The 22,500-nt window shown below is 50.0% G+C and overlaps 1 protein-coding gene across 3 annotated transcripts in view; it reads right to left on the bottom strand.

The window, feature by feature from the left end:
- LOC143035294 (uncharacterized) overlaps nucleotides 1-22,500 on the bottom strand; it is a 431,172-nt gene that overhangs the window by 177,259 nt on the left and 231,413 nt on the right. For all 3 annotated transcript variants that reach the window (XM_076202172.1, XM_076202169.1, XM_076202170.1), the window contains exon 2: nucleotides 5,807-5,923. In XM_076202172.1, coding sequence (XP_076058287.1) covers nucleotides 5,807-5,923 — 117 coding nt within the window. The remainder of the gene's footprint in view (nucleotides 1-5,806; nucleotides 5,924-22,500) is intronic.

A 22,500-nucleotide genomic window follows, 5' to 3' on the forward strand; every position in this document is an offset into this window, starting at 1 on the left:
TTCAACTTATACATGGATGGGGTGGTGCGAGAGGTGAATGCTAGGGTAGTGGGTCAGGGATTGGAGATGGTTAAAGAAAATGGAGAAAAGTGGGAGGTGAGCCAGCTGTTGTTTGCGGACGACACTGCGCTTGTGGCAGGGTCGGAGGAGGGATTGAGGAAGCTGGTGGCAGAGTTTGGGAGAGTATGTGATAGAAGAAAGCTAAAGATAAATGTGGGTAAAAGTAAGGTGATGAGATGTACAAGGGGTGAAAGTGGCAGTAGACTGGAAGTGAACATTAAGGGAGAGCGACTGGAGGAAGTGGATAGTTTTAGATACTTGGGTGCAAGTGTAGCAGGAAAAGGTGGAGTGAAGGTGGAGGTAGAATGTAGATTGAGAGAAGCGAGTAAATGCCTTGGTGGATTTAAAGAGTGTAATGAGGAATAGACATTTAGGAATGGATGCGAAGAGGAGACTGTATGAAGGAGTGATTGTGCCAACAGTACTGTATGGGGCAGAAACGTGGAACATAAGAGAAGAAGAGAGAAGGAGTTTGAATGTGTTTGAGATGAGGTGTCTGAGAAGTATGGTGGGGGTTACTAAGCTGGATAGAGTGAGAAATGAGGAGGTGAAGAGGAGAACAGGGGTGAAAAAGGAGCTGGGAGATAGGGTTGATGAAAGAATATTAGGATGGTTTGGACACATGGAAAGAATGAGTGAAGAAAGACTAGTAAAAGAGGTATGGAAGGCAGATGTGGAGGGAGTGGACATGAGGGGACGTCCTAGGATGAGGTGGATGGATGGGGTGAAGGGAGCTTTGGGGAAGAGGGGAATGTCTGTTGAGGAAGGAAGGGAGAGGACGGAAGACAGAGGTGAGTGGAGAATGGTTGTATATGGATGATGTTGTGATTGCATGAGGAGGAATGGGCGGGGGGGTGGGGGTGGGGTAGTATGTGTGAGTAAATTTTGACGCAGCCCGAAGGGATTTCTCCCCGTCCTCTCCTTATATGCAAGGGGGGACGGAGGGGGGGGGTCGCCGATTAAATGAAGCGGCCTTGCTGTGGATGTGCTGTGTCTTGCGACACTGCTTCTGACCCAGGGCGGTGGGCAAGGTGCAGGGATGACCCGTCATCCAGGAGGTGCTCAGATGAGAGGGAGGGTGGGAGGGGTGTGGAGTGTATTTAGGGATGAAATGGGTGGGAGTGTTTTTATGCCTTTCCCTTTTTGGCTACCTCCCTTGAAAGGGGGAAAAAGCCTTGGTATATGTATGTATGTATGTATTATCATGGAATCTCGCTGGCCTATCGGGTTAAGGCGTCGTTACTTGCAGCGAAGGTTGAGATGGCGGTTCGAAGCCTGCCACCGGCGAAGTTGAACCAAAGGCATGATGGTTCATTAAATTCCACGCTACAAAGCCCTCTGTGAGGGGCACCATCCTAGCCTTCCGATAGGGGGGAGTTTGTGACGTTAAACCATATTATCACTATCAGTGTTACCTTCGTACAAAAAATTTATGATGTAAGATAAAATCAACACTAGAAACAAAAGTCATAGTAAACAATGACAAAAACATTACCAGTGGTAATAGCAATCGTACTAGTGATAAAAATAACACTAGCAACAATAAGAGAATAAAAAATAAATAAAAATATCTTACGCTCAGATCCACAACCGTCCTCTCCCAGAGGACACACAACCATGGAGGACACTGACCATTGTGCTGTTGTGCCAGCTGACCTCTCTTGACCTGCCCTGACCTGACCTGTGACCCCTTGTCAGCCTGCATGACCCAACCTCACACCCCGACCTTACGAAACAAGTGAGTAGAAAGGAAGAAACGGGACCCCCATGAGCACAGCACAGATACAAACCTGTACGAGTATATATACAACTAGGAAAAAAACACGGGGAGATGCATGCATGCATGCATGCATACATACACACACACATACACGAATTTGAGGTTATGTATGATCAATTAGAGAGTAGGAAACGGGACTCCACGAGTATTGTTTCTTTTCTGTATACTACAATCTGGCAAATAAATACACACAAAAGTCAGACACACATCCACACACACACATTCACACAAACGTGGCTTGTATATCTTAAGTTATCTCTAGTACAAAAAATAACATACGAATAAATAAAAATACGTAAAACTTAAAATAAGAGCATTCCTGTTCTCAGTACAGACCAAAATAATAACAAGTAAATAAATCAAATAAATGAACAAATAACTTGGAGCATTACTTTGCTCAATGCAGACCAAAATAATAAATAAATGAAACAAACAAATGAAAAAATAAAATAAGAACATTTCTGTGCTCAATACAGACCAAATACTTTGTTAATTGAGGAACAGATTCCAATCCTAAAAGTGGGAACTCTCCTCCGATTTCCGACAAGACTAAAACGATCTGTGGAAAATCTTCCGCACAGGAATTCAGCTTCCTAACGAAAACATGACGACGCTGGAACAAAAGCCACAAACAATCTTCAAAATACTTGATTAAATTTTCGGCAAGGCTTAAAATAGGCACGCACGCACGAGCGCGCGCGCGCACATACACACACACACGGGTAGGTTTGATAAGTGGAGAGAAGGATACAGGAACCTATGAACGTTGTTCCTTTCATGTATACAATTAGGTACACACACACACACACACACACACACACACACACACACACATACAAAAAGAGGAACGAGGCCTTGATAGAGGTCGTCCTCAATACATTATCCTAGTTCTCTGTCGACTTTGACTCCACCTGGATGAGGAGGACCTTATGGGAGTTTCCCCCCAGTTTCCTCTCCCCCCGCCCCCCCTACTTTATCCGGCCATCAAACCGCCGCCAGCCCCCCGTTGAACGAAATCTTCCACCAATTCACTTCCTTCAAACTTCTCAATCTCATCCCTCCACCCTCTAACTCTCTCCCTCTTCCATACATCCATTCTCTTCATGCCAAATCATCACAAACACCTTCTATCTCTCTCAATATCTTCCCCAATCACCATCCTTTCTACGTACACCTTAGCCAAACTCAAACCATATTCTTTATAAAGAACACCTCAAATATACACAACGATCCGAGTTTGAATCCCGCTCAGAGCTAAAATAAATTCAGTATCGCAGCGCTGCGAACCGTTACTCCAACCTTCGTGGACGGTGAGTTGTGTGTGTGTGTAAGGTCACAGCATTACCCATAGATCGGTCATATAAGAGCTCTGAGCTCTCATCCAGGAAGGTAATAGCTGTCAATCACGAGTCCAAGACGTGATCCAAAGACCATGGGGAATCGCATTTCCCACCCTTTTGTTATTCTTTTATCTTCCTCTATTTTCCCTTTATACATTTTCTTCTTCTTCTCCCTTGTTCCTCATATCCCTTTACCCACAAATCCAAACTCACGCTTACCCTCCCAACCTTCCTCCTCCTCTTCCTCCTCCACCCCTAGCCCCCCATGACACTCCCACACCAGCCCACCCACCTACTCCACCCGCTCTCCCACCTCCACCCCCTCGACATGGCCCCAGCAGGCAGTCAGGCCCTCCAGAGGACCCAGGCCCTGGGTGGCTGACTTTCTACGAACGAGGAACACGGTTGTGCGTGCGTGCATGTGTGCGTGCGTGTAGGTGCGTGTGTGTATGCGTTTGTGTGCGTTCGTGTGTGGGAGCTGCTCGACCACCGACAGAGAAGACACCTAACCTCCTCCTTCTCCTCCTCCACCTCCTCTTCCTCCTCCTCCCGGCTGTATGTCAGGTGAAAAGTCCCAGGCAATCACACCCAGCTAATGACCCCATCTACCTGCGAGCACAGCTGGGCGGCCAACTGGGAAACACTTGTTTCCAAGGCAGTGGGGGAGTGGGAAGGGGAGAGGGGAGGAGGAGGGGGAAGGGGAGAGGGGAGGAGGAGGGGGAAGGGGAGAGGGGAGGAGGAGGGGGAAGTGGAGAGGGGAAGGGAAGAAAGGGAGGGCACATGCGCACGCACACACATAATGAAAGTCACCATCTTGAGGATACTAATAAAATAATATGTATTTTTATTTTCTCAAGGTTATGTGTGTGTGTGTGTGTGTGTGTGTGTGTGTGTGTACGCGCGTACTACACGTTTGTTTGGAGTGTATATATTTCCACCTTCTGCTGTGCCTCAACACTCGAAGAATTTGCATCAAATGTTTGTTTACAAAGCACACATTTCTTCTTTCGCTGTACACACAACAAGCTCAAAACAGAAACAGAAGAGTAGGAGGGAGGGAGAGGGAGGGAGAGGGAGGGCGTTGGAGGATGGAAATGGGGAGATAAGGAGGGTGGGATTGGGGGAGAGTTGGAGGGTGGGGATGAGAGAGTAGGGTGAGAATGGAGGGAGTTTAAGGGTTGGGAATGGGGAGAGGAGGGTAGGAATGGAGGAGGTGGGCACGTGGGGGTGGGAGAACACATGGGGGAGGAACACATGGGAGGAGGGGGAGTACCAGGGAAGAATATTTGTACCAAGACGTGAGGGAAGAGGCGGGGAGAATACGATGTGGATGGTGGGGGAGGGGAGGAAGAGAGAAAAATACAATGTGGGGGGGAAGGGAGGGAGTACGTCAGGGAGAGGAAGAAATACTCTGGTGTAGGGTGGGGTGGGGTGGGAGTTGGTTAGTGAAGAAATGACTCAGCACGGAGCATGTAGACCTTAATCTCCCCCCGAGAGAGGGGGGAGGGAGAGTGCGGAGGGGGGATGGGTGGTGGGTAGGTGTATGGATGAGAACTAGTAGTCTGTGTGTAGGAGGGGAGGGGAGGGAAAGGGCTGGGACGGGAGGGGAGGGGAGGAGAAAAGGGGGGACGAGAGGGGACTGGAAGAGGTAAGGGAGGGAGGGGGAGGGGAAGGGAGAACGGGAGAGGGGAATGGAGGAGGAGGGATGGGCAGGGAAGGGACTGGGGAGGGGAAAGGGAGGGAAGGGGAGGGGAATAGAGGGGGAGGAATGGGCAGGGAAGGGACTGGGAGGGGAGGGGAGGGGAGGGGAGAGGGAAGGGAGGGGAGGGGAGGGGTAGAGATCAGAGGGGAAGGGAAGAGAGTGGGAAGGGGAGGGGAGAGGACAGGAGGGGGGAGGAGGGGAAGGGAAGGGAGTGGGGAGGGGAAGGGAGTGGGGAGGGGAAGGGGAGAAGAAGTGAGGGGAGGGAAAGGGAGGTACATCTTCTTAATCCTCCATCCTCCCCCTTCCCGGGGGTGGGGGGTGGGTGAGGGGCGGTCAGGTTACAGTATACCAACAATGGCGGTTTCGATGTTTCTTTATTCCCCGACACCTGCCAGGTGCGCTCTTCTTGTACCAATCCGGTAAGGCTACTTGGTGGGGGGGATAGGGCAAGTGGGGGGGAGGGGAGGATAGTTGGTACCTGCCCCGCTCAGTGCTTCCCACAAGAACCTACCCCTGCCCCTCCCTCTCTCTTCCCCACCCCGGTGTTTGAATGAAAAGTAATTCTTCGGAATGATGACCTCTTTGTTACTGATTACCAACAAAAAATATATATATAACAAAAATAATAATAATAATAATAATAGAATTGGGAGCCCAAATCAAACGGGAACCCTAACCTTCATAAGTTCCAAAATAATCAAATAAATAAATAAATAAAATTAACAAATCCGCGCATGCGGTCATTTCCCCACCCCACTCGAAAACCAAAATTTCTAGAAGACCCCCGCCTCGGACCGTTTGCATACCCTCCCACCCGCACCCCCGAGGTTAGTGCCTCAGGGGCTGTTGGACCCGAGAACCGAACAACACCAATAACACAGGGTCCTTTTTGGGTCCCGTGGGTCCAAATGTCCTCCTACTGACCTTGTTGTTGAGGAGGAAGCAGGTGGACGTCTTCTTCTTTGCGGACTCCTTGACCGTTCGGTCCAGGTGCGGGTCCAGTAGTTTGGACCCAGACTTGTCCGCGGCCCGCACACATCGCTGAAATAACAACAATAATAACAATTAAATACAAACAAAACAGAAACAAACAAAAAATAACTGTACATACATCCTAATACCAAAAGGCTTAAGATCATAAGAATGAAGGAGACTGCAAGAGACCATAAGGCCTATACTAGGCAGTTCCATGCCCATTACCACCTGTCATCTTAAAAACAACCGATAGTTTCAGCGCTCACTACATGGTTACTAAGTCTATTCCATTTGTTGACCACCCTATTAGTAAACCAATTCTTGCCTATTTCCTTCTTAAATCTAAACTTGTCCTGCGAGTCCTCCCCTGTTGTCTTAATATGATGATCTTGTTTGCGTCACCCTTGTTAAAGACTTGATCCACTTGAACACCTCTATTAGATCACCCCGCACTCTGCGTCTTTCCAAAGAGTAAGTTAAGGTGCCTAAGCCTCTCCTCGTAAGGTAAATTTCTGAGCCTATGTACCATTTTGGTCATTCTCCTCTGTACTGATTCTAGTGAAATAATATGTATTTTATAGGACGGAGACCAAAACAGTACCACATAGTCAAGGATGGATCTAACAAACGCTAGATAGATTTTGATAATTACCTCTGCACTTCTATTCGTAACCGTCCTAGCAATGAAATCTAATGCTCTGTTAGCTTTATTTATGGCGCTAATGCACTGTTTCCTGGATTTAAGGTCAGGACTTACTAGAACTCCCAAGTCTCTTTCGCATTCAGTTTTCTCTAAACACGTGTTATCTAAACTATATCTGAGATATTGAAATCCATTTGCCATTTCACCGATCATGTGAACAATTTGTTAAGATCATCCTGCAGAATCTCGGCGTCGTCTCCTGACCTAATTAGGTGTCCTCTTTTAGTGTCGTCCGCAAATTTACCAAATTCACTATCAATCCATTCACCCAAGTCGTTTATGTCCATAATGAACAATAAGGGACCCAAAACTGAGTCCTGGGGAACTCCACTAGAAACACTCCAACTGGATTTTACACCATTTATGGTAACCCGCTGTTTTATGTCACTGATCCAAGTTCTAATCCGCTTCATCGCCCTTATAAGAAGGCCATGCAAGGCACGCAACCAACACTCTCTCGTCCAACACCCATCTGTTATCCCTTTAATATCAGCTTCAATAAAGAATACTACTAATACTACTATTAATAATATAAACCATTGTAGCACCAAAACGAAAACTAATGTCAATCTTGATGACTTCAGAACCCCGGTCTCTACGCGTCTGTGAAACGACCCTATCCGACGTCCCCCTCGCAGGTCCCTGGGGAGAATGGCCCCTTGTGGACGCGGTGGAAGTGCGCGATAACGACTCCGCAATGAAACTACTGCGACGCTAACTACACTCGTTAACACTGAAGAGACTTAGAACTACTTGTGATTAAATGCAACCATTAAGCGGAGGTTCGAGCCCCAGGGGGAAGGACGAGGGAGAACAAAGTGTAGGAAATGGAGAAAGGGAAGTGAAGGAGGAAGACGAGGAGGAGGAAGACGAGGGGGAGGAGGAGGAAGATGAAGGGAGGTGAAGGTAGAGGATAGTGAGAAGGAAGAGGAGGAGGAGGGCTAGAAAGAGGGATAGGAGAGAAGAGAAATAAAGCACAGGGAAGGTAGATCAGAGGGAGAGGATGACGACAGAGAGAGAGAGAGAGAGAGAGAGAGAGAGAGAGAGAGAGAGAGAGAGAGAGAGAGAGAGAGAGAGAGAGAGAGAGAGAGAGAGAGAGAGAGAGGGGGGGGGAGGTGGGGGGGCTACTCTGCGTGAGAAGAGGCGATCCTGACCCTGCTTCCGGTGGTCAAGGAGCGAGAGCACCTCCGGTCCGGATGATCCGGGAAGAGGGAGTGGGTGAGGGGTGGGGGTGGGGGCGTAGCCACGAGCATCTGCTCCTGCAACAGCTGCAGCCCGTCGAGCGACAGCCCACTCACTCCCACTCCAAAACTCCTTCGGGATAGAACGAGAGTTCAAGGAGGTGTGGTGGGCGAGTGGTCAAAGTGGTCGACTCGCGCGAGTACCATTCGGGTGTGGCTCCCCAACCGACGAAGTTGGTGACGAAGGAGATGAAGTTGGCGACAAAAAACGACAAAGTTGGCGACGAAGGTGATGAGGTTGGCGACAAAAAACGACAAAGTCGGCGACGAAGGAGATGATGTTGGCGACAAAAAAACGACAAAGGAGATGAAGTTGGCGACAAAAAACGACAAAGTTGGCGACGAAGGAGACGAGGTTGGCGGAAAAAAGAAAACGACAAAGTTGGCGACGAAGGAGACGAGGTTGGCAACAAAAACGAGAGTTGGCGACGACGACAATCGACGACGTTGGCGACGACGTCGGCGAGTGTACTCAAAGGGCTCCACGGCTCATAAAGAACTTGAGAGAAACAGATGACAGTAGTCAAGCTTCCGCCATCGCGTCATTTATCGCGGAAAGGCGGCGCCGGCGACGCCTCTCCGCGGGGACCCGAACTTCGAAACAATCCTTTTGAAGTGACGGAGACACAAGGCTTCACGCCAGGAGTCGCTTAGCTGTCTTCAAGGTCTCCACCTTTGCCTTATGTGCTAGGGAGTGGCATGGCATGTCAATGCAACCGTCAGCCGCTGGGTTCAAACTCGGGTCTATGTCGCGTCAAGCGAGACAGAAACCAATACGCCACAAGATGAGAAAGAAGAAAGAAGAAAGAAGAGAGAGTGGATGGGAGGTCGGGGGGGGGAGAAGTTCCTACCAGACCCCCTTCACCCCATCCTATCTTCAATCTCTTCAACCCGATTCCCACCCTCAGGGCTGAACAATATCACCTGTTCCCATTCTCATGCAACCGCGGCGGGTGATGAGCGGGTGTGAGTGGGTTAACAAGCTCGAAGATGGCACCGACGGGTGAGGAATTGATATAAGCTGTAATCAAGCCAACACATACCAGAAGACAGAATTCCTGGTCAGAAAGGATACCTGTTCTCTCGCACGTAAGACCAGCTTAGGTATGCGCGCAACCGCACAAATCACATGCATATAATCACAAATACGATGTATATTCTCACACGCAGGCACACGTATATACACATCAGTCGTGACCCTAACAAGCGTGGAGGGGAGAGAGAAGAGAGGAAGACCGAGAAAGAGAGACAAGAGAGGCCTTTGTCCAGCGGTGGACTCCGACGGAATGAGCTCACTCCCGCGGCGGCAAGAGGTGCGCACCCTCGATCGCAGCGAGTAGGAAATCAGATGTTTATAAACGCCAGGCTGGCGACAAATGATAATTAATGCTTAATGAATGTGCTATTGGAAAAGCTGGGGGCAGCGCTGTCGCAATAAAGAATGCAAACGAGGGAGGGAGGGAGAGGACGGGGAAAGCGGAGGTCTGCGTGCGTGCGTGCGTGTGTGTGTGTGTGTGTGAGAGAGAGAGAGAGAGAGAGAGAGAGAGAGAGAGAGAGAGAGAGAGAGAGAGAGAGAGAGAGAAGAACCAACGAGGGAAAAGACCAGAAAGAAATAATGAAATCCATAAATCAACACAAACGAAAGACACCCCCCACCCCGCCGGCCACCCCAACCTACACCACTCCCCGCCCCCCAGCCCGTGCTCTCTTTCCCTCACGCGCGCGCGCGCGCGACCGGGGCGGGTGGCGCCGCGCTCTTCCTCTGGCGTATTGCATCACGCCTCCGTGACCTTGGCAAGGTTGACACCAAAGACGCCCGCGGCCAGACAAGAGACCGAGACGGTCGCCGTCCCCGCCGCGCTCATTACGGCACAAGCCGGGTCCTCCTCTCTTCAGGAGGAACTCCTTCGGGAGCAAGAATTATTCCTACTTGAGATCCGTCGCCGCGCAAAGCGACAATAATAATAAATGGAACACGGAAGATCGGGGACGTCATCATCCCGGTCGACCATGGCGATTTTTTTTTTTTTTTTAATGGCTGTCATTCCGCATTTTTTAGAGGCAAGGATTTTTTTCACCTCTGCCACCTCACGGGTCTCGACAGAACAATGTAAACATTACGATTGTCATTTACCCGTCCCAGTTACTACATGACTTATGAGATTATGTTGGCTTTCATTCAATCACATAAAAGCTTTTTATCCTTATCATCATCGTCATTATTACTACTATTACAATTATAATTATTATTATTTATTCACTTTGTTATCTTTTATTCATCTACACAATTTTTTTTTCTCCCACACCATGGGCCAATCCACGCGTTGCCCCTCGTCTCTCTTGCAGAAGATCTACGGCCCCCCTGTAGCCGGCAACGGCCACAGGACAGGCCTTTAAGTCACTCAGGGAAGAAATATTGTGTTGTCTGTGGAAAGCTAATGCACGGGAAAATTTATATCCAGGCATTCCCAACAAATGTGTGTGTGTGTGTGTGTGTGTGTGTGTGTGTGTGTGTGTGTGTGTGTGTGCGCGCGTGTGTGTAATAAATTATCGAGTTAACAGTGATACACTGATATTGTACAATTTGAGTTAATTGTAGAACTAGGATAGAGTTAATGATGTGCATTATGGACGGATTAGTGGTCAGTAGTGGTCAGTCCTTGGTGTTCTGATCATGGGTACATGCTTGTTGTTGTTCCTATTAACGTGGCGTGGTAGGGGAGCGTCGGGTGGAAGAATCGGTGACGAACGTGTGTGTGTGTGTGTGTGTGTGTGTGTGTGCGCGCGCGCACATGTCACAGTGACCCGAGTTCGATTCTGTATTACAGGAACGGTCCCTTACCCTCTTGTGTCTGACACTACGAGCTCTTGAACTCTCATCCAGAGGGCAACCTGTCGACCACGAGTCCAACACGTGATCCAAGACCGTGGTGACCACCCATATATATATATATATATATATATATATATATATATATATATATATATGGAAAGAGAGAAACAGGAAGAGAGGAGAGAGTGGGGTGAGGAGAGGCGAGAGAGAGAGGGGGAGAGGAAGGGGGAGAATGGGGGGAGAGGCGGAGGAGGGGAAGGGTCGATAAGGAGGTTGGTGAAAAGTTCAAAAGTTCGTTGGCCCAGACCTGGAGGAAGAGCACTAACCGTGAATGTAGAGGCTTACCTTAACTGACTTTAAACGAGTTTACCCTACAACATTGAAGTTTATGAATTTATTCTTGTTTTCCTGTCTTTCTCTGAGACAGATACACACACACACACATATATATATATATTATATACATATATATAATGTATGTATATGCATACGTTCCTCACTAATGAATTTGTAACAACGCCCACACATACACACATGCGCACGTTACACTGCATACATGAATATGAATGAAATCGTGAGGAGGGTAGTACGTGTTGAGGGGCGAGGGGGAGAAGGGGGGGGGAGTTTGCAAATGACTTCAGCCGTAAATGTCGGCACAGCCCCCGTGGCAAATTGCCTCCTCCTCCCCCTCCTCAAGATGGTGACCCCACCTCCCCCATTGCGGAGTCCTTCCTTTCTAAAGGCCAGGATTTTTTTTTTATATTTAATCAGGGGGCCTCCGCCCTGCCCTGAACGGTCACAATCGATCGAGACCCCTCTGAGACCCTTCCCCCCTCCTCCTCCTCTTCCTCCTCCTCCTGAGCTGCTTAAAAGCCTCATTTCCTTATCCATAAAGCCCCATAGAGGGCGTCAACGAAATGAGGGGGTCAAAGCCTCCCTCCATCCCCAGGTGCACGAACACCTCATTTGGGGGCGCACGAGGTGTTACTGCGTGCACTCCTATCCCCCCCGCCCCACCTCTCGATCTCCACCCCCTACACCCGATCCCTCTAAGGGCCAGTATGCATGACGCCCTAAGACCGGTCAAGGTTCCTCCATGCTGAATGAAATAGCATGGCAAGAAAAAACACAACATATATATATATATATATATATATATATATATATATGCATAGTAGACCACTTGGAAAAATAAACTAACGAAGCAGAGAGCTTTCGTATATTACATCTTGCATTGATGTAATATACGAAAGCGCTCTGCTTCGTTAGTTTCTTTTTCCAAGTGGTCTACTTTGCATAAGTGAACACACGTACCCGTGTTCTTATTAGCATATATATATATATATATATATATATATATATGTATATATATATATATATATATATATATATATATATATCTATATATATATGAATATACACACGCGCGCGCGCGCGCTTTTGATTACTGTCTTAGACAATATTGCTGCAACTGCTGATGACGATGAGGACAGAATCGCTGGATAAAAAGCAGATCAATTCAATGACCCTGCAGAGTTCGTCTAGGTCCTCCAAACTCCAGCTCTTCCAGCTCTAGAACCCCAAAATTGGCTGACAAACTCGAGAGACAGAGAGGGAGAGAGAGAAAGAGAGAGAAGCTGAATCGTCTTCGGCTCCAAAATACCTGAAGATACGTAAAACGCAAACCGAAACGTTGACTGCTCCTAACGACGTATAAACACGTCTACCACCAGGCGAGTTCATTCACCTCAGGGTTGGGTCTCGTGGTGTTGGGGGAGTGGAGTACACCCAATTCACCCTACATAAAGGTTCCTCTCTTCCCCCCCCCCACAAACTTCACCCTACGCTCCCCTCCCCATTGTCATACACACCTATACCAGGTAACACTTCACATCTGAGCCTTACCTGCCGGCAGGCGATTTCTTTCACCCTCGTGAGGACCCAGTGAACCTCCCCCCACACACACACACTCACCCTGTGGGCCGACGGCCAGAAGATTCTATTCGTCTTCAGAGGCGTCCTTCCTCCACGGAAGTTTTCGTTTTTATTTTTCCTGCAACGCTTCCAGCACGACCACGCCCACCCATCCAGCTTCTCCCCACCTCTCCCCTCTCCTTCCCCCCTCCCTCTCTCCCTCCCTCACTAACAGCAATTCCGAGACTTTTTTCCTCAAACTCTTAGCCCGACCAGCGGCGTCTAATATGGGTGGAGGTGGAAGTGGTGGGAGATGAGGTGGAGGTGGTGATGGTGTCCGTGGTGGGGTATTAGTTATGATCATGGTGACAGTGATGGTGATAATGGTAATGATGATGGTGATAGTGGCAATAATTATGTGGTGGTGATAAGTGGTGACAGTGATGGAGATGATGGTGATGATATTAACGATGGGTGGTGGTGGTGATGATGTTAATGATAGTAACGATGGGTGATGATGATGGTGATGATAGTGACGATGGGTGATGATAGAGACGATGGGTTGTGGTGATGATGTTAATGATAGTGACGATGGGTGGTGGTGATGATGGTGATGATAGTGACGTTGGGGGGAGATGGTGAAAACATCAACCTGTTACCTTTTCATACAACTGACCCGCTTTATTTGCCGATCACCACACGGAGATCCCGGTATCTGCCTGGGGCCCGGTTTCCCTCTCCCCCGGGGCACCACCCCAGGGGGGGACCCCCATTCGTCCGGGAAAAAAAAAAAAAAAAAAAAATCCCTTCATCACCCCGACCTGCTGCCGCCCCGTCCAACAAGAACATCGCGTGTTCGCGTCGGACTGCATCTGTCTGCCTGTCCATCGGTCTTAATTTGTCTGTCTGGTTCCATTACCCCGCTTGTCCGTCTCCCCCACCTCCCTCCTTCCCCCGGGGGAGGAGGGGTGGGGGGAGAGGACGGACGGGGGGGGGGGGAGATGCATCCCACCCCTTGGACGTGAGGTGCTCTTCATGCATTCACACGTCTAAAATGCATCAGTTTCAATCCCACAACCCCAAACTTCCCCTCCCTCCCTCCCTCCCCCCTTTCCCCTCCTCTCATCTTTACTCTCCTTTTCTTCGTCTTCACTATTCAACCTTCCTCTCCCCATCACTCTCACTCCCCCTCCCCCCTCAACACGTCCCCTCCTCTCCCCTCTAACTCCCCCTCTCTCCTCCCCGTCATCACTCTTCCCTCCCTCTCCCCCCTTTCCCCTCTTGGTCTCCCTCATCTCTATTCTCCATCTCCTCACCCCCTCCTCTTCATCACCACTTCCTACTCTTCCCCACCCACACCCCTCTCTCTCACCACTCCTTCCTGATTACTTCCCTTCTCCCTCCCCCCAAACTTCCTCCCACTTCTTCCTCCTCCACCTTCCTCCCATCTTCTCCCTCTTTCACCTCCATCTATCTCCCAACTTCCTCCCACTTCTCCATTAACCCAACTACCTCCCTCCCTCTTATCCTTCCTCAACTTCCTCTTCTCTCTGCCCCACCTTCCTCCCTCTTCTCCCTCCCCCCCACCTTCCTCCCTCTTCTCCCTCCCCCCCACCTTCCTCCCTCTTCTCCCCTCCCCCCCACCTTCCTCCCTCTTCTCCCTCCCCCCCACCTTCCTCCCTCTTCTCCCACCCCAGCTTCCTCTTCTCCCTATCTCGTCTTGGCCCGTTCATGTCATCACGGGGCCTCTTCGGCACCTCCGTTTCAACCTCCCCCTTCCCCTCCCCCTCCCCCCTCTGCCGCCAGAGTGCCTCAAGTTCTCTCCTATCCTCCGTTTTTTTTCTCCTTTTTCTTCTTCTTCTCCTCCTCTCGTTCTCAACTTACCCTTTCAGCCTTCGCCTCTTCCGGTTTTCATATTCCTCCTCCTCCCCCTCCTCCTTTCTTCCTCCTCCTCCTTCTATCTCCAATTCTTCCTCCTACAACCAAGCAACTTCCTAATGCCATCCCTCCTCCCAATTCTTCCCCACCTCCTACACCCTCTTCCTCTTCTTCCTTCCCTCGTTCCCCTCCCCTTTTCCCTTCCTCCTCCTCCGGTTCTCCTCTCGTTTCCCTTCTTCCTCCTCCTTTTCCCCCCTCCTCTTCACCTTCCTCCTCTCGTTCCCCTCCCCCTTTGCATTCCTCCTTCTTCCTCTTCCCCCTTTCTCCTCCCTCCTTTCCCCTTTTTCCTCCTCTCGTTCCCCTCCTCCTTTCCCTTCCTTCTTCCTCCTCCTCCTGACGCGACCCGTTCCTCGGCACGACTTTCATTAGACCGTCTTCAGGGTTATTTTTCCCTCCCGTCCTCTTCCCCTCCCTCCCTCCCTCCCTCCTCCCTCCTCCTCCTCCTACTCCCCCTCCTCCTCTTCGAGGTCCTCATTACCTCATCTTGCCGCTTTGGCGTCGTGTCTGGGTCGTCGCTTCTGCAGTCGTCGTACTTCCTTGACGACTGTCGCCAGCTCGTCCACCACCTCCACCTCGTCCACCACCTCCACCTCCACCCCCGTATCGTCCTCCACCGCTATCTCGTCCTTAACCTCCACTTGGTCCTCCACCACCTCGTCCTCGTTCACCACCTCCACCTCATCCTTAACCTCCACCACCTCGTCCTCGTCCACCACCTCCACCTCATCCTTAACCTCCACCACCTCGTCCTCGTCCACCACCTCCACCTCATCTTCAACCTCCACCTCATCCTCAACCTCCACCACCTCGTCCTCGTCCACCACCACCTCATCTTCAACCTCCACCTCATCCTCAATCTCCACCACCTCCACCTCATCCTCAATCTCCTCCACCTCATCCTCAACCTCCACCTCGTCCTCAACCTCCTCCTCATCTTCAACCTCCACCACCTCCACCTCGTCCTCAACCTCCACCACCTCCACCTCGTCCTCAACCTCCACCACCTCATCCTCGTCCACCACCTCCAACTTATCCTCAACCTCCACCAGCTCCACCTTGTCCTCAACCTCCACCTGGTCCTCCACTACCTCGTCCTCAACCTCCACTTGGTCCTCCACTTCGTCCATCACCTCCACCTCCTCCTCATATATAATCAGTATATATCCTTTTTTTCTCCTCTTCTTCCTTCATGTCGTGATAGCATCATCATCATCATCATCGTCGTCGTCACCACCAACATCCTGTTTATTTATTTACTCTCTTCCTCTTCCACCTTGTCTTCTGCTTCTTTGATCATCTCCACCCTTACCACCTCCACCTCCACCACCACCACCCCTGTCACCCCCACAACTACCACCATCAACCAGAAATAGACTCTCTTTTCCTCTCTCTCACTCTTTCTCTCTCTGTGTGCCAGCGTGGAAAAAGAAAATCCCTAATCAACACTAAACAAACTCTGGGCTCTTTACCATCCCCCCACCCCCCGTCGAATACCTTTTCTTTTCATTCTTACAGTGTTTATCCTTCTTCTTGTGGGATTACTCTCCTCTCTCTCTCTCTCTCTCTCCCATGTCTCGCTCTCTTTTTTCTCTCAAGTGATATCCCACCTTATTTGGCCTATTTTTTTTCGTAACATCGTATTTTCATCGAACCTCCAACTAGATCTATCAAACTAATAAAAAGACAAATAAATTGACTAATAAATTAATTAATAAATGGGAAATAGACGTTCCATCCTGGACCATTACTTCGATTACCAATTTCTCCCCCAACCACTATTACCACCATTACCGCATTCCACGCTCCTTTCAGTACAATCCCGACCACCTCCCCTCCACCTCTCCACCTCCACTAGCTCCCCCTCACCCTCCCACATCTCCATTTGCCCAAACAATCTCATGACATTACCGCCAACTTTAATATATGCAAATGTTTTTCCCCCACCCAGCCCCCTCCCATCCACTCTTAAGTGTCTCCATTTTTATTATTTCTATTTCTATTATTTTCTCTCTATTATCTTCCTTTTTTGACTGCCTGGTAACTAATGAACCTAACTTTCGCCCCTCCACACACACACACGTACACGCACACATACGTACACACGCACACACACATATACGTACACATACATGTACACAAGCATACTAATTCCATCCCAACCCATTCCATTTCGTTCGTTTTTCTCCATTCCTACATTTGGTCTTCCTCTTTTAGTCTTCCTTCTCTTTATCTTGCCTCCTTCTCTCATCACTCTCACTCACATTCCTTCCGGTATGGGCCAACGAAGTGTAAATCTCTCTCTCTTTCTCTCTTCCTCTTCGCCCTCCTTATTCTCGTCTTTTAACGCTATGTATGTTCCTCCTCCTCCTCTACTCCTCCCTTTTTCCTCCTCATCCTCGTCTTATCCCCAATATTCCCCCTCCTCCTCCTCCTCCTCCTCTTCGCCCACCTCATTCTCGTCTTACCACCAATATTCCCCCTCCTCCTCCTCCTCTTCGCCCTCCTTATTCTCGTTTTCCCCAAAGAATCCCCCTCCCCCTCCTCCTCTTCCTCCTCCCAATTCACTCCCAGCCAAACATCTTCAAACTAACCAACTTTGATCAATGTAAATGCACCCCCCCTCCCCTCCCCTCCAACCCTCAATCCACATTCCTCCACCCCCCCCAACTTCCGCTCACAGACCCCTACCCTCCACCTTCTCACATTCCACCTCCACCTTACGCTTCCCTCCCTCCACCCTCCATCACTCCACAGCCCCTCCTCAACCATCCACTTCGTCTCCTTTATCCTCTCCACGCGGCAATGCAAGCATAAATGGCATCACCCAAGCTGCTAATCCCATACCACATACCAATGCCACGCGATTTCAAAATGACGGGGACCTAAGGTCGCCAGGCTCCTCCTCCTGCTTACCCGACGGGAGCGTCGGTTACGATCATCTCCTCCTCCTCCATCTCTCTCACTCTCTCCTGCAAGTATACAAGACTGCATTTCCCGTTACTGTTACCCTTGAGCACACACACACACACATACACTTATTTCCAGAATATTGATATCAAAACTAATACTAATCGGAAGCGTGCTAGCCTCGCATTCGCTTAGTTGTAGGTTCGAATCCCGCACTTCTCTCTGACTACCAGCAGTGACTGTCTATTACCTGTCCCCTAACAGTCCCTAAAGCGTATCATAGGGCAATGGTGACGGCTTCGGCCGCAGCTACTCAGCGCCTCCTGACGTAGGGTCATCATACCAAGACATCAGGGTAGGACTCGTCGTAGTAATGGATTTAAATGGGACATATTTAGGTTTAAGAAGGAAATAGGCAGGAACTGGTTTACCAACAGAATAGTTAACGAATGGAATAGACTTGGTAACTATGTAGTTAGTCAGTGAGCGCTGACATAATCTTAAGAGAAGATTCGATAACTTTATGGATACGGTATGACAGGTGGTACGGGGTATGGAACTACCTAGTATAGGCCTTATGGTCTCTTGCAGTGTCTTCCATTCTTATCTGATCACCACACCACCACCACCACCGGCATGACCTTATACATCACGACCAGCTGTACAACATATCTCCCTCGATCACCGCCGCAGCTGTCGAGGCCTGCAGCTTCAGGAGAATCAGCTGTCTGACTTCAGTTGCAAACAGCTGGTCTTGAGCCGCCGCGGCCATGGCTTCCGTCATTCGCACGAGGCCATCACCCGGGATCTCGACTATTCATTGGCTTGATCGGCGGCCCCGTGATCGGAGCCGGATTGGAGCACTTGGCGCCGCCGAAGCCTATATCGGGCTTATTCTGGGCTGTTGTGTGCGCGCCGCCCAAAAGGGGGTGGGGGTAGGGCGGGTGGAGAGAGAGAGAGAGAGAGAGAGAGAGAGAGAGAGAGAGAGAGAGAGAGAAAACGGCAGAGAGGGGCGGAAAGAAGAAGAGAGGGGGGAGGCGAGGGGATGGGGTGTGAGGTGGCGGAAAGAGGGGAAAGGAGGAGGGGAAAGGGAGGCGGGGAAAGGGAGGAGGGGAAAGGAAGGGCAGGCATGCGGGATGAGAGGAAGAGAATGGAAAAGGGAGAAGGACGAGGGGAGCTGGGAGAGGGAGAGGGAGAGGGAGGGGAAGGGAAAGGAGGAGGAGGAGGAGGAGGAGGAGGGGAAGTGAGGAGGTGAAGGATGAAGGGCACTTGTAGGGGAAGGGAAAGTGAAGGGGAACGAAGGGGAAAAGAGGGGGGAAGGGGAAGGGAGGGGAAATGAAAGGGAAGGGGTTGTTTTCTGAACCTACGAAATAATCAAGGGTTCGTCATCACGTTTCGAACATCCTTAGAGAGTTCGAACTTTCAAAATTCGAACGGAGGGTTCGTCATCACTGCTCGAACGTTTCGAACATCCTTAGAGAGTTCGAACTTTCAAAATTCGAACGGAGGGTTCGTCATCACTGTTCGAACGTTTCGAACATACTTACACTGTTCGAACCTTTGAAATTCGAACGGAGGGTTCGTCATCACTGCTCGAACGTTTCGAACATCCTTACAGAGTTCGAACCTTCGAAATTCGAACGGAGGGTTCCCCCATTTAGTGCATCTATTCGTCTCCGTCCCTCGAACGTTTTTCACCGAACTTGAGGAACGTCACTACGGCGGTTCGAACGTGTTTGCGCTGAGCTGTCCGTCAGGAACAGGACGTCCTTTCGAACGTTCGAGCAGTGTTCGTGGGCCAGAAACGGTTCCAATCAATGTGGATGTCCTTCTTGCCCTTCGTTTCCGAGTGTCATCACACGGCCTTCTGGACATCTAAAGCCTTCCTCCTTCCTTCCCGCCTTCCTCCTCCTCTTCCTCCTACCACAAGAGTCGTCCCTCATCCCTCCTCCTCCTACCTCTTCCTTCCCGCCTTCCTCCTCCTCTTCCTCCTACCACAAGAGTCGTCCCTCATCCCTCCTACCCCTACCTCCTCCTCCTATCTCTTCCTCCTACTCTAGCCTTCTGGACATCTAAAGCCTTTCTCCCTCCTTCCTTACCGCCTTTCTCCTCCTCCTCCTCCTACCACAAGAGTCGTCCTTCATCCCTCCTACTTCTTCCTCCTCCTCCTCCTACTCTTGCCTTCTGGACATCTAAAGCATTTCTCCTTCCTTCCTTCCTTCCCACCTTCCTCCTACTCTTCTTCCTAACACAAGAGTCGTCCCTCATCCCTCCTACCTCTTCTTCCTCCTCCTCCTCCTACTCTTGCCTTCTGGACATCTAAAGCCTTTCTCCTTCCTTCCTTCCCGCCTTCCTCCTCCTCTTCCTCCCACCACAAGAGTCGTCCCTCATCCCTCCTACCTCTTCCTCCTCCTCCTCCTCCTACTCTTGCCTTCTGGACATCTAAAGCCTTTCTCCCTCCTTCCTTCCCGCCTTCTTCCTCTTCCTCCTCCTCCTCCTACCACAAGAGTCGTACCTTATCCCTCCTACCTCTTCCTCTTCTTCCTCCTCCTCCTACTCTTGCCTTCTGGACATCTAAAGCCTTTCTCCTTCCTTCCCGCCTTCCTCCTCCTCTTCCTCCTACCACAAGAGTCGTCCCTCATCCCTCCTACCCCTTCCTCCTCCTCCTCCTCCTCCTCCTCCTCCTCCTCTTCTTCTTGTCTTCCACAACATTTAAAATTTTCCATTTCCCTCCCTTTCCTCCTCCTAACACGAGAATCGCCCCTCTACCCTCCATCTTCCTCTTCCTCCTCCTCCTCCTGTCCTCCACAGCATCTTACACCTTCACTCACCCCATCCCCATCCTCCTCCTCCTATCACAAAAATCATCCCTCCTCCTCCCTCCTTTCCCCCTGCTTCTCCCCCTCCTCTCCTCCACAGCATCTTATTAAGCCTTCACTCCACCTCCAAGACCTCCATGATCAATAGCCTCCTCTTCACCTCCATTCCCCTCCTGATCACCTACACCCTTCACTCCACATTTAACTCCATATTTCTTTGCATGTTCCTCCACAGGATTCTAGTTATCCTCACAAGCGGGAGGGGGGGAGAGAAGATCCCCAAAGGGGGGGTCTACAGAAGTGGGGGGGGAAGGAGGGAACGGGGGGGAGGGGGATACTGACTGGAGATTATGAGTTGATGACAGACTATTTCATTCAGCGCTGAAGCCACTTCAGGAGGTTGATGAAAAACTGAGCCAAAGAGTGCCATCTAGTGCTTCCTCCTCCTCCTCCTCCTCCTCACAGTCTTCACAACTCCATCTTCCTCCTCCAACACTACCGATTGGTCTTCACGCCCTCCTCCTCCTCCTCTTAGTAATCATCTGATCCATTCCCTATACCTACAACTTCTTCTTCTTCCTCCTCCTCCTCCTCGTCCTAAGTTCACCTCCACCTAACTTCAACACTATCACCACCACCACCACCACCAGTCACTTATCACCATCCATTCCGTTTCCACTACACCAACCACGAACCCCCTTCCACCATTCTCAATCCTATTTCCATCAAATTAACCACAAACTTTTTTCACCACCACCACCACCGCCTTGGGCCCGACCGCTTGACCGACTACATTCACGGTGCCTCCAACCCCCTTCCCTTGATAAAAATCACCAACCGCGACCGCAACCGCATGACAGGCACTTCACACCAAAGACCGAAATCCTTACGCTGCCGCCGGATTTCATAAAAAAAAAAAAAAACTATATATATATATATATATATACCGGGGTTCGGTTAACTTAAACCACAATTTCCTCGTAACCCGCTTTGAACACTAACTCTGTTCCCCGGTGAAGCACTTCACATACTTTCCTCTGTCCACCACGCGGGGGATTTTATTCCTGCGCAAGATCCGCACTTCATCCATGACGGCTGGACGAAGAGGAAGCACCCACCTCTTCCTCCCTCCCTCTCCCTCCCTCCACCAAGCCTCGTGAGGCACCGTGGGGCGTCCTTCTTCCCACAATACTCCCACAAGAGGAGTTTACTCCACACAAAAGCACCACTCCCACTCCCAGCAGCTGGGAGACAACGTTGGTTATCAGCTGCACCGGCAGCTGATACCCGAATAGGGTGCTTACAGCACAGCTGTCGAGAAGAAAGCTGCTGACAGCTTCACCTTATACTGACATTTCTGGGCGTATACGAGTCTCTGGGTTGTAGGGGGGTCAATAATAATCCCCCGAAATATTATCATCACAAGACTTGATCCAATAAATCCCCCCATATGGTTTGGGGGGATTTAATTCATTTATTTTTATTATTATTATTTTTTTTTTGGGGGGGAATGAAACGTCACTCTCACGGGCTTTGAACCCGTACAATAGGAGGGGGGGTGTAGAGAGCATTATTGAAAATAATAATAATAATATAGGCACACGTGGGGGACAATACTGTCCAGTTAGCTGTTCTGGGGAGAAGTGGGGAGAGTAATCTGTCCCCTCCCCCACAGCGACACCCCCCCCCAACACTCCCTGTGACGTCATACATTCATACTGCATTCCTGAGTATACAATTATCTTCGTTGGTGGAGACACACGTACACACAGTGTGCACACGTAGACGCACACGTACATAAGGACATGAGAATGAAGGAGACTGCAAGAGACCATAAGGCCTACACTAGGCAGTTCTACATCCACGTTACTATTGGCTGTACCACTCAGCTACAATATAAATAACCTTATCACCATCACAAATCCCCCCCCACATTCACCATCATCCTCCCCACCATCGTCACCACAACCAACACAATCACCACAATCACCCCCCTACCACCACAATCACCACCAAAAACATCACTACCACCACCACCACCATCTTCCCTAACAAAGTCTTGCTCCGCCATAACAGCGAGAACGAGTTACAGACATACAGATACAGACAAACAGACAGACAGACAGACAGGGCCAGGCAGAAGCCGCGCCAGCGGTTACCTAATTAGCAATGGTAATACACCATGTTTATGTATGACAGAGAAATGAAAACTAGCTGTCTGCCTGTCTACCGTCCTTCTGGAACCTCACCCGTCCCTCTCCCCACCTCCCCCCAATTCTCTTTCTAGT

This window comes from Oratosquilla oratoria, chromosome 18 (genome assembly GCF_046742065.1).
Source record: "Oratosquilla oratoria isolate Oo_2021 chromosome 18, ASM4674206v1, whole genome shotgun sequence".
In the NCBI taxonomy this organism is placed as follows: domain Eukaryota; kingdom Metazoa; phylum Arthropoda; class Malacostraca; order Stomatopoda; family Squillidae; genus Oratosquilla; species Oratosquilla oratoria.